Here is a 12,537-nt window from a genome sequence, read left to right as displayed (position 1 = left end):
GGAGTTTTATCACACTATGTATCATAAATAACTATCCACCCATTATCTGTACTGCTTATTCCTGAATAGGGTCGCAGGGGGGCTGGAGCCTATCTGTTAGTGGGTGAGAGGTGGGGTACACCCTGGACAGATTGCCAGTCTCATAAATAAATAACTATTTTTCTGATATTTTAAATGTAATAATTCAGTCACAAAATATATACTGCAGTAATGTTCCTGGCTTACATTTATTTCTAAACCTTACTTCTTTACTGATGACACGCACATACCAATAATAAGAATTTTGTATATAGTGCACTTTTAAAAATTCTAAAAGAAAAAATAAACTAAAACAATGTCAAAAAGATGAAGTAAGGTTTAGGGGAAAAAACAACCCTGAAATAAAAAATTACCCAAAGATATATGGAAATAACAATAAGCAAGACTAAAGTGTACAGAGGTGCTAGCAGCTCTGTGAGGGCCAGTAGTATTTACAGTACATGCAGGAACTGCACAGTGCCATCTTTGCCTCTGAGCTACTTTACAGGAGCACTTAACTGTCATTCTCAAAAAAGTGGGGAGCATGCTGTTTAGAACCAAGCTCATATCTTCTCAGCCCGTTCAGGGAGTGTGTGCTCAACCTTTGCTAATCAACACTGCAGTTTCTGAAATAGTTATTATCAAATATACCACACAGTTTTTTGCTTGTGAGAGAATATGAGGGCGTGTTTCTTGTACATATTGGCATTTGTTTTTTATCCTTGTTTTTATCACTGTTTTACTTATTATATATACCCTATGTATGCTGTAAACCTGGCACACATTACTCAATATATAAATATACGGTATATCGTATGCTTTTTTTAAATACTTATTTCTAGTAGTTTTAAAATACTTTTCCCCTTGTATTTTAGTCTTACACTTTTATACATTCCGTTACTTTGGGTGTTGTGATTTTGAGAACCATTGCTTGTACTAGTGGATACCTGAATTTCCCTCAGGATCAATAATCTATCTATCTATCTATCTTGTTATGTGACTTCAGTGTTGCAGATATTTAGTATGTTTTATTACTGCATGTGACAGATGGCCAAAATCTAAGTTAAGAGCAAAAAAATTAAAATCCATTTTATCATTTTAGTGACTTGTGAGGGTAGGAAAATAATAAAACAATACAGTACATATGATGTCTCTGGAATCAGACACATTCTCCTATCAAGAGAAAGACAGTGGTTTGAATATTATAAGCTGAGACCAGAGTCTGTCAGGAGAAAACTGAACACAATGAGAGTGAACTTTGAAAGTGAACACCTCCCTTGGATTACCTTTTTGAAGCACACCTGGACCCACCAACACTGGGGCCCCTTCCACAACTACTGACATCTCATATTACGTCCTCTGGCCAGGGCTCACACACACACACACACACACACACACACAAAGCTATTTTCATTCCTTGTGGGTACTTTACATAGACTTACATTCATTTCCTGTAGACTTGTCCTAACCTTAACCATAACTACTACTTGCCTAACCCTAACCTCACCCTAACCTTAAACCATGTTGTCACCCTAAAATTTAGTGATTGGTCCCCACAAGGATGGCCAAGTCCCCACAGTGTGAGCATGTTTCGGTCCCCATAATGAAGGCACATGTAAAAACACATGCTCATTAAGCAGGTAGATATACACAAAATGGGGGTTTTCATTGTCTCATGGCTGTTACAGCACTGCTGGACAGGAGAGGACATCAATTACTCCTTACTGACTGCAATCAATACACACTTATGAAGAAGGGCAGGGGATCTAATACGGCCTGCACCATGTGTATGTGTCTTTATGTTTTAACCATGAGTATATGTCCTACTAAGAAATAAGATCATAATGGTGAATAAGAGATGGCACATAGGGGGTTGTAAATTAGACGTTTGTCCCCACAATGCCATTTTATTGCAACCTGATAGCGCTCAGCTTTTTTGTTTTGTTTTGTTTTGCAGCACATGATGCACACAACATCCTCAGCACACATACAGTATATGCTTCATATTCATGAAGAAACATCCTCTAAGCTGAACCCGCACTTGCCCCTCAGTATCATAAAAGACAGCTTTTCTGGAATTAAAACTTTATGATTTTCATGGGTATCAAAAAGTCATGTGATGTTAAGGCTGCATAAAATGCATTGGACTCTGTCTCCTCCTCAGGAATCCTCTTTTAAATTGTGTAATATTGGCTATGACAAAAGGAATATTGGAGATGACAAAAGGAAACTTTTCTGTCAGGAATGAATTTCATCTTAAAGGACAAGTCTGACTGAGTTAACTAAGAAGACTGAGACCTCTCTCATGTCTGTATGGTAAACAAGAAGCTTTATCTAGGAGCTGGTTAGCTTAGCATTAAGAGGCTGGAAACAGCCAGCCAGGGGAAAACAAATCTGTCAACCCTACCCCTTGTGTTCGCTAATAAATGCGTATCTTATTTGCTTAATCTGTAAAAAAAGACGTGGATTCTATCGAGGCTGTGGTAGGTAGGTATCGTTAACTTTGAACACAGCTAGGCTAGCTGTTTTTGGCCTTTATGCTAAGATAAGATAACTGTCAGAAAACAAGAAGAAAGCAAATAAGTGTGTTTCAAAAATGTTGACCTATTCCTTTAAGACATGCTACAGCTGTATTTTATAAGTGCTCAGTCAGCAGCTCTGGTTAATCTCCGGTCTGTCTTGTCTTGTCTTGTTGAAGGTGCTTATAGTTTTTTGTTCACAGCCACTTCATCCATTTCTCTGATCTGAATCACAACCAACCATAAATTAGTTCTGATATGAGCTGCTGGCAACATACAGAATTTACAAGTTGACATAACCAACAACACTCAAGGAGAGTATGGTGCATTAATGTGTTGCAGTTGTGAAAGATCTTGGGTTTGGAGTTCAGTGTGATTATGAAACTGACTGTACATGTGCGTATACTTTCATCTGTATCCCAAGGCTACATGTTTCTACAGTGCCATAAACGCACACCCTACCATTCAGCTTGCTGCGCCACACCCACAGGTGAGTGTGTGTTTGTGTTCCCTTTGTGTACCTGGAGCTGCAACTTTAAGAACAAATCCAGGGCTGTGGCTCGGGCGAGTCCAGGCACTGCGTTTTTGACAGACGTATGTGTCAGAGGATGTTGCTTTCACTGTCATCGCTCTGCTTTAGGGAAGGTTTTTGATCCTCTGCTGTCATAACACTGAACATGCTGTACAGGGACTAGAGAAACATGACTCAGTTGTTAATTCTGAGAATTGATCATTTAAAAAAATATAAAGCATATGTATGCCTACTGTATGTAACATTTTACCAGGAAATTGTCTGATTATTTTGTTACAGATTAAGCACAATCATTAAATCTTTGTCATTTTGAAATAAACTGTGACTATTAGAAGCTAATGGGTATGTAACTAATACTTTATTAAGGCTATGTGCCATTTAGATCCTCTCACAGTAAATCAGCAATGATTCATTAATATAGTGATCAATAAGCCCGGTATCAGTATTATATAAAGAAATACTATATATCCCAGTAGTATTATATATAGATATATGACATTTGATACTGGTTCAGTCTGTTCTCAAGTATCTTATAAATATTTATCATATTGTTGTTGTTGTTTTTTATTTTACCTTTTGTTAATCGACAGTTAGTTCCTAATGTTATACTTGGTAAATAGGCAGGATTTTGTGCATTTTGTCACAAAGTGGTACTATAGAACTATGACTGAATGATGCAGACTGATGCTCAGCTGTAGCAGCAGTGGCCTTTCAGCCTGTTTATGTGTAGACAAGATGTGAGGCCATTATTTCCCTGGATGATAGTAGAGGAGAAGAAGAAAACAGAGGGTACTGATGCTGACAGACTGTGGTGTGTGAGATTAATAAAAAAAAAAAAAAAAAATAATTAAGAACAGGGTGGTGCAGTGGATAGCACTGTCGCTTCACAGCCAGGCGGTTCTGGGTTCTAACCCAGCAGCCGACCTTGGCGTCTCTGTGGGGTTTGCATGTTCTCCATGTGATTGTTTGGGTTTTCTCTGACTACTGCGGCTAAGGTCCAAAGACATGCAGGTTAGATTGACTAGTGACTCTAAGTTCCCATATCTACAGTACATGATAGACTGGTGACCTGTCCTGGGTCTACCCTACCTCTTGCCCAATGGGTAACCAGTAGTCAAGAGAGGGATGAATGAGCGAGAGAGAGGAGAGCTGTGACTGGATGTCAGACACAGGAAGCGTCATATGTAGGATCTTCTACAGAAACTGTGTCAGCATTTTACCACACAACAGATATTTACAAGCTAACATAAGTTAAGCTAACAGAGCTCACCTCACGTTACACACTGCTGTTCTTATCAGCGATAAGGCAGAGTCCTGTTTCTGACCGTCTATAGACAGAGCCATAAATCCTTAGTGATTCTCCAACTGCCTGCTGCTCTTACATTATGGAACTGGAACAACATCAGCCTAGACTGGATGGGGAAAATAAAAACAAAGATGCAAAAATAGAATTAACAGGCAGGCGGTCACATGACTTAGGGATGCCTCTACTTTCAAGGTAGTGTCATATTCTCTAGATATCTGCCAAACATGTGGCTTACCAGGAAAAAATGTCTTTTGAAAGCCTGTTTGTGTTAGGTTTTTGTGGTCATTCATTAAAAATCTTATACAAAAGATAAAGACCTAAGACTTCATAAAGATTTAAGCAGAAAACAAACCTGTTTAGGAAACACATTCATCCCCTGCCCTTTCCCTTTCTGCATTCCTCTCTTCCACCATTATTTGTGCATGTTTAATGTATGTGGGCAGCTTTTTTTCCCCCTGTCCCTTTCTGTGTGCCCTCTTTCTCTGTGTGCAGACAAAGACACAGTTGTCTGCTGAAATGCTGTGTTGCGAGGACAAGCTTTGTGTCCAAGTCTCATGGAATGCCTCGAACCCCATCTAGTCAGGGAGTTAGATAATGTGCGGGCCTGTGCCCAGTCTGGTCTGTCCTTCCTCCTGGTTCTGTGACTCATCTAGTGAGTCAGAAGACGCAGGACCTGTGGCGATCTGAGTGAGAGCACCTGGAGGATTGTAATTTCAAATTCAGCTGCTGTTTTGCAAACACACCATTATAAGCTATTGTAACTGTATAGCTTCTTCCGGTTCTTTCAAACCAGGAACTCTCAATGAGACGAAAGAGACTGCTTTAGATTTTATAAAAAATAACCGTGCTGGTTTATTCAGAGGATCACAGGTAAAATTCACAGCACACCATGTTGCTGCATATCCCTACTTCTTCTATTTCTTTGGTTTTTATCACACTAGGTCATATTATATCACTATTGTTATCTGCACAATAACAGCTTGTGCCAAGGTGGAAAATTGATATTAATGGAAAAATGACTAGTGAACCAGCAACTCTTGTCTGCACAAGGATCTTTGATGCCAGTAAACACAATTTACTGTGAGTGTGTAGCACATAAATGCAAACTGATGTTGCTTGGTATTTTGCCAATGTTTTCCCTGGTGGGCCTTAAGATATGTTTTGTTTCTCCTGTTTCCAAGGGAGTTTAACTGGAGCCTTTATTACACTGTTATACATACAGATCTAAGCCTTGAGGGAGGTTTAATTGTTGCAGATATGTCTTAACACAGCCTCAGGCACCTTTGACCCAGTTACATTACAGCACTGTTCTGCTGCAAACTAACAACAGACTAACAAGGTACTAATCACCTCTAACTAAAATGTACTTGACGATATAGGCTAGCAAGTCATTTAAGGTGTGGTAGGACGTCGTGTGTGTGCCAGGAGAAACTTTGGGCTTTTGCATAACCAAGGTTCTCAGGGGTAGCGTGAGCCCGTGTCAGTGGGAGGGGCAGTCGCGAGTAAAGTGAACAACGTTGAACTCTCAGTCAGTCACAAGCTGCACCTACGTTATTAAAGATTCACCTTTCACGTTCAAGAAGCTGTTGCATTTGGTTGTGTCATGGAGAAGAGGACCACCCGTGTACTGTGGCTGCTCGTCTTTCTCTTGGGATGTGGGCGAATGTCTGCTTTCAACCTGGACAGCGACAATGTCCTACGGAAGAACGGAGATCCAGGCAGCCTTTTCGGCTTCTCCCTGGCCATGCACCGGCAGCTTATTCCGGAGGATAAGAGGATGTAAGAGCCAAAGTTTTGTTTAAAGAGCAGCATGTCTGGAGGCCGTTTATTTATTTCTGCGTCGCCCTAGGCTCCGAGACCAGCTTTTAATGTCCTTAAAATTACTCAGGTTCCCATGTAGGCTAATTAAAATGTGTGTGTAGAATACAGTAGGTTCATTTTATGTTCTTAGAGCTGCTACATGAGATGAAAAATCCCTTTAAACCTACTTTTGTGAACCATTTGCCCAGATAATCACTGACGTGCTAAACGCTACGTAGTCTAATTAGGCTGCAGGTAGTTTCAAAGTAACGTTCATCTTCCTACTTCACCTGTTCTGAGTTTAATCCTGCGTCTACCTCTTGTTAATCATTATTAAGTGTTTTCCTTCCAAGTTACTTATTTATGAGAATTTCACAGCAGGTTTTTGTGCACGGGCACGCACAGGTGCGCGCGCGCTCCCTGACTTTCTCCGGGAGCTGTTTTAGGTGAGACCGAGACGTTTAGGGCCAAAACATCGTCTTAAAACATTGTTAGCATTTTATGGGCATTCATTCATAAGGATTCGTCATTGTACAGAAAGACTAACGGCTGGTATGAATAGCCTGAATATAAAGTGTCCTGAGATTAGAGCTAATATGGACAAGACAAAAACATTTGTTTACATACTATCGTATCGGATTCAGGGACAGATTGTTTTGTAACTCTATAATCAGTCTATAATCAGTGGTGGAGAAAGTATTCATATACTTAAATACAAGTGAGTAACATTATCAAAATATATTTAAAGTGCCAAAAGTAAAAATGTTCATTGCAGAAATATGGCCAGTGTGAGTGCCGTATTATAATATATCATTAGATTATTAACGCTGATGTAGCATCTTAGATGGTGAAGTTCGACCTTATTTCAGTTGTTATATACAGTATTGTAGTTGTGACAATCAGTTTTTTATGAGCTCATATGTTTTGAATGTAATACCATAATTACATAAATTAAAGCAAGTAATAAACATATGTTTATTAGCTGTCAAAAATATAGGGAAGAAAGGTACAAGATTTCCCTCTGATCTTGAATTGAGTTAGACATATGAAATGCAATACTCAGCTAAAGTACAGGCATTGCAGATATATACTTGAGTACCTGATGCAGTTATATTCCACTTCACACCATAATAATAATAATCATATGGCATAATATACAGTTTTGAAGGTTAAGTCATTTAAAGTACTTTGCAATACCAACTGGCCAGACATCATTCTCCTGGTATTGATAAGTGTGAAGTGCTTGTGTTGGTATTAACTGGTTTTTCCACACAGAAATGATCAATACACTGGTTTTTGTATCCAAGTAGTGGTATTTGTTCAACTAATACCTAAAGATCACCATGTTGTTTTTAGCCACCACAAGATATTTACTCGTCATAAGTGAGGCTCAGGGTTGTCAAGAACTCTGATGCCTTTAAACTCCTCAAATGCTGTTCTTAAACATTTTAGAGCTATACATTTCTAATATTGCTACACATTTATGCACACAGTGGCATTTTGTGTCCTGGTTTTAGGTGGTGCCTAAATGAAAGACATATGGTGATCAGCATGTCCAACTGCATCAGGCTGTGAAGTTAATCATTAGAAAACAAAGCACAGTTGGCTTCTGGGAAGTGGGAAACAACACCTACCATTGTAGATAATGTGGACTGAGGTGTTAGAGGTAGTTAATTAAATAGTAGATTGACAAGTTATTAATCTGCAGCTTTGATAACTGAGTCATTTTTATGCATAAATACCAAACATTTGCATCACAGTTCCATGTGAAGATATGCTGGTTTTTCATGTCTTCTGTGATAGTAAACTGAGCGCATCTGACTTTTGGACTTTTGGCCAAACAAAACAATAACATGTTTTTTCACGAGTGGTGCAGCGGTTAACGCCGCTGTCTCACCGCAAGATGGTTCTGGGGTCAAACCTCTCAGCCAGCGTGAGTTTTCTCTGGGTACTCCAGCTTCCTCCCACAGACCGTACACATCCAGGTTAGGCTGGCTGGTGACTGGAAATTCAATAAATGAAGTGTGAATGATTATTTGTCTCTGTGTGTCAGCCCTGTGATAGACAGGCAGTGTACCCCACCTCTCACCCAATGGCTAAGCAGTGGATGGGTTGTTTTTTTTTTTTTCACTGTTGTCTGATGTTTTATTATTGAACAAAATTGATTAATTGAGCAAGTAGTTGGCAGATTAATTGGTAATGGAAAAACACAGTTAAACAAGGCTTTTGCAGTATAGTCTTGTCTTAATCAGAAAGGAAACAGCTTGAACCATCAGGAGCACGTATGTGTTACGTTATGATGCACGTTTGATTGTGTGTGTCCATGTTTGAGCATGAAGCCATGTTTGTTTTGAAAGTAATTAAGTTCATACTGCTGTTACAGAGATGAAGTGTGGTCATTCTGTTGACTGTATATTTGTCTGTATGCACATGCATTCATGGAGTATGTGTGTGTGTGTGTGTGTGTGAGAACCTGGTGTGTTTTAATGGTGCATGCTGTGGCTGAGCACTGAGGCGTTGCCTTGTTGTCAGTCACTTGGAAGAGTGTCAGAGAACTCGGTGTGCTGCTTGATTTCTACCCCGAGGCAACAAAAAGAAGAGATGATAGGTAAATACAAAAATAGGTAGATTTGTGCTTTATTGTGAAGTGATTTTTTTGTTTTGTGTGAGAGTTCATTGTCTTACATGAAAGCAAAGTTTGTTACCATGTGTGTCACAATCTTTTGCCAGCCGTGCACGCTATCTTCTGTTTTCCACTGGCTTTCGTGCCCATATGGGACTGAGTGTTACATATACCTGCAGGAGAGGGCAGGGGCTGATGGGATTATGTAGAGTTGTGTGTGTGCATGTGTGTGTGTGAGAGAGAGCATTCCATGGTCGGTCATAATTGCCAGCTGGAGCTGTCTGTATAATAACATCAAGGGGGAAAGTGCAAGATGCATGGCTATGGAGAGGAGGAGGCCGAGTGAGAGTTTAGGGAAGTTTTAAGAGCTTGGATCCAGTGTGAGAAATGTGTGGGAGAAACTCAATGCATATGTCTTTCTAAGAAATAAGCTGGCTCTGTTGTGAGCTAGAGGAAAGTAAGTGTTGGTGTGTTACATAGTAATGTTATAAACTGTGTTGGAGACATGTCTGAAGTTTGATACTGAACTCAGCTTTATGTGTGAGTGTATATGGTTTCTGTATCTGATAAAGAACAAGCATGAGTGTCAGATTTAGTCTCAGGTTAGTTAAGGTTATGCACATCACAGTGAGAGAGAAAAGAACTTAAGAAAGATGATTGCTGAGAGGATTATAAATCAGTTTAACATCTGGGCACCAAATATGAGATGGTATTCGGCCTGCAGGTTCAGCCTGGCAGACAGAGAGAGAATTTTGGTAATATGACATGAACCTCTGGATCTGCAACACATCTGGTTGATAGGGTGTCACGAGCTGTTGCCTAGCAATTGGCTGTGCCCTACCTGTCAGCCAGTTTTCTGCTAAAGAAACCCAACACACCTCTCTCAATGGGATGCTCACTGTGCCTGTGCCACTGCCAGTAGGTGTGTGTCTGTTTTGTGAGTCATTACACACGTGCACAAACATACTTGCAGTCTCCTTCTGCCAGTTTGTCTTAGTCCTTCCTGTAGGCTAAGCTTGTGTATTGAGCCTTCCTCTGCTGGGGGTGAACGTTTAGATAAACAGCTGGGTCAGTGGAGCAGCAGGATGGGCTCAACACAGTGCTAGAGCCAGACACATCATGTCAGCACTTCACTCTTCAGTGGCAAAAAATAGTATGAATAAAAATAAACTGTGTCCATTGATATTACACATTTATTACACATTTATTGATATTACACATGTTTAAATCCATCTCAGAACAGCAGCACTAAGAGACTGTGGGTAACTATTTACAGTTATAACAAGCCATATTTTGTGTTTCAAATGATAGATTCATTGTACTTTGCTAATCTCCATCACGCCCCCTGAAGTCATTATACCCAATGATTTATACTGTATCAAAAAGTTAGCTTTAAATTGAAAACATACTGATCACATTAGGGGAATTTCATTCCAGCTGGTGTGTCTATGTGGGAATGCTTTGTATTCCAGCTAAAAATGGCTTTGCTTAATTGCATCTGGAGAAGACAGTGTGGTGTACAGTGTTAGGTCATCGGACAGACAAATCAAAACAGATAGAGCTCCAGGAAACACGCAGATAGAAAGAGAGATCGGTGCATTGACAATGTACAGTATATGTGCCCTTGGTAGGTCAGACCATGATTTAGCGCTGCTTACTCCACAGTATATTCCCCTTGTACAGCGGCAGCCAGTTCTCACAAGGACGGTGAGGAAGTGGACACAGGATGCTGAGTGGACTTTGCAAGACTGTTTTGAGTGCACTAATTGGGATGTACTTTGTCAGCCACATGGTGAGGATATTAACAACATGTCTGACTGTATCACTGAATATATCAAGTTCTGTGAGAACATCGTCGTTCCCTCACGGACTGTTTGCTGTTTTCCTAATAATAAACCATGGATCACTAGTGAACTGAAGGCATTACTTAACACTAAGAAGAGAGTGTTTAAGTCGGGAAATAAAGAGCAGTTGAGGATGGTTCAACATGAATTGAGGGACAAAGTTAGGGAGTGTAAGGAGTCCTACAGGAGGAAGTTGGAAGACAAACTCCAAAAAAACAACATGAGGGAAGTGTGGCTTGGGATGAAGGAGATCATTGGATCTGGGGGGTGAGGTGGACAGTCTGTTGGAGGCATAGAGAGGGCTAACGAGTTCAATACCTATTTTAATAGGTTTAGCTCTCAGCCTTCCCCTGTCTCCTCTAACCCTTCTTTGGTCCCCACACACCCTTCTCATTCTCCTCCACTGTCTCTCTCACAGTTCGCCTCTTTGCCCTTTATGGTGAACACGGCCTCTCAGCTGTCAGTTCGCCCCCCTACTGGGGATATCCATCCCCCCATCCAGCACCCTTTATCCTGTTTGAGTGTAACTGCTGGCCAGGTGAGAGGACAGTTGGAGAGGTTAAATCAATCAAAGGTGGCAGGTCCAGATGGCATTAGCCCCAGGTTGCTGAAGGTGTGTACCAGACAGCTGTCCTCTATTCTCCAACACCTCTACAACCTGAGCCTAAGTCTGGAGAAGGTGCCACTTCTCTGGAAGACTTCTTGTTTGGTTTCGGTAGTGAGATCGGCTCTTGAGCCCCTGCAGTTTGCCTACCGGCCACATTTGGGGGTTGATGACGCTGTTCTTTACCTGCTGCAGTGAGTTGTGTCACATCTGGATGGTGACGAGGGCACAGTGAGAGTCACTTTTTTTGATTTCTCAAGTGCCTTTAACACCATCCAGCCTCCACTATTGGGAGAGAAGCTGCGGCAGATGGGTGTGGGTGGGTCGACTGTTTCTTGGGTCACTGACTACCCGACAGACAGGCCACAGTTTGTACGGTTGGGTCATGTTCTGTCTGATGTGGTGGTGAGTGGTGTGGGGGCTCCACCGGGGACCTTGGTTGGGTCAAGTTCTGTCTGATGTGGTGGTGAGTGGTGTGGGGGCTCCACAGGGTACTGTGCTCTCCCCTTTCTTGTTCACCCCGTATACCTCAGATTTTCAGTATAGCTCGGAGTCATGTCATTTACAGAAGTATTCCGATGACTCTGTGGTGGTGGGGTGTTTAAGGGGTGGGCAGGAGGGGGAATACAGGAGGCTGGTGGATGAGTTTGTGGAGTGGTCTGGACAGAATCATTTGCTGCTTAACCTGGACAAGACCAAAGAGATGGTAATCGACTTCAGGAGGAAGGGAACTGCTCCACAGCCCCTCTCCATTTTGGGGAGGGATGTGGAGATGGTGCAGGAGTACAAATACTTGGGTGTGACTATCGACAACTGTCTGAACTGGAAGACAAACAGCACATCTGTGTATAAAAAGGCCTGCAGCAGACTCTATTTTTTGAGGAAGCTGAGGTCCTTCAGTGTGTGCAGCAAGATGCTGGAAATGTTCTATCAGTCTGTCGTTGCTAGTGCCTTGTTCTCTTCAGTGGTTTGCTGGGGGAGTAGTATTGCAACCAGGGACTCCAATAGATTCAATAAGCTAATTAGGAGGGCTGGCTCTGTCATTGGCTGTGAACAAGAATCATTTGAGGCAGTGATGGAGAGGAGGACACTAAACAAGCTGTTATAAATTATGGATAACTCTCACCATCCTCTCCGATTTGTGCTTGATAGACAGCGGAGCTCCTTCTCTAAAAGATTTAGACAGCTTTGTTGTTGTAAAGCACATTATAGGAAATCTTTCCTGCCTTATTCCATTAATTTGTACAATACATCATCTTGGAGCATTAGATGATTCCTGGATTGACAGTAA

The 12,537-nt window shown here is 41.2% G+C and overlaps 1 protein-coding gene across 3 annotated transcripts in view; it reads left to right on the top strand.

Annotated features, from left to right (window-relative positions):
* Nucleotides 1-5,765: 5,765 nt before the first annotated feature.
* The window catches only part of LOC109969365 (integrin alpha-6-like), a 22,000-nt gene continuing 15,228 nt past the window's right edge, over nucleotides 5,766-12,537 (top strand). For 2 of the 3 annotated variants that reach the window (XM_020616195.1, XM_020616196.1), the window contains exon 1: nucleotides 5,766-6,154. In XM_020616195.1, the coding sequence (XP_020471851.1) occupies nucleotides 5,979-6,154 (176 nt within the window). In that variant the 5' untranslated portion in view covers nucleotides 5,766-5,978. Of the gene's footprint in view, nucleotides 6,155-6,628; nucleotides 6,894-12,537 lie in introns of those variants that run through there. The other variant, XM_020616198.1, reaches the window with a different exon arrangement.

Source organism: Monopterus albus, unplaced genomic scaffold (assembly GCF_001952655.1).
Source record: "Monopterus albus unplaced genomic scaffold, M_albus_1.0 scaffold172.1, whole genome shotgun sequence".
Classification (NCBI taxonomy): Eukaryota; Metazoa; Chordata; class Actinopteri; order Synbranchiformes; family Synbranchidae; genus Monopterus; species Monopterus albus.
The sequence above is the reverse complement of the archived record's forward strand: the minus strand, read 5'-3'. Positions and strand labels throughout refer to the sequence as shown.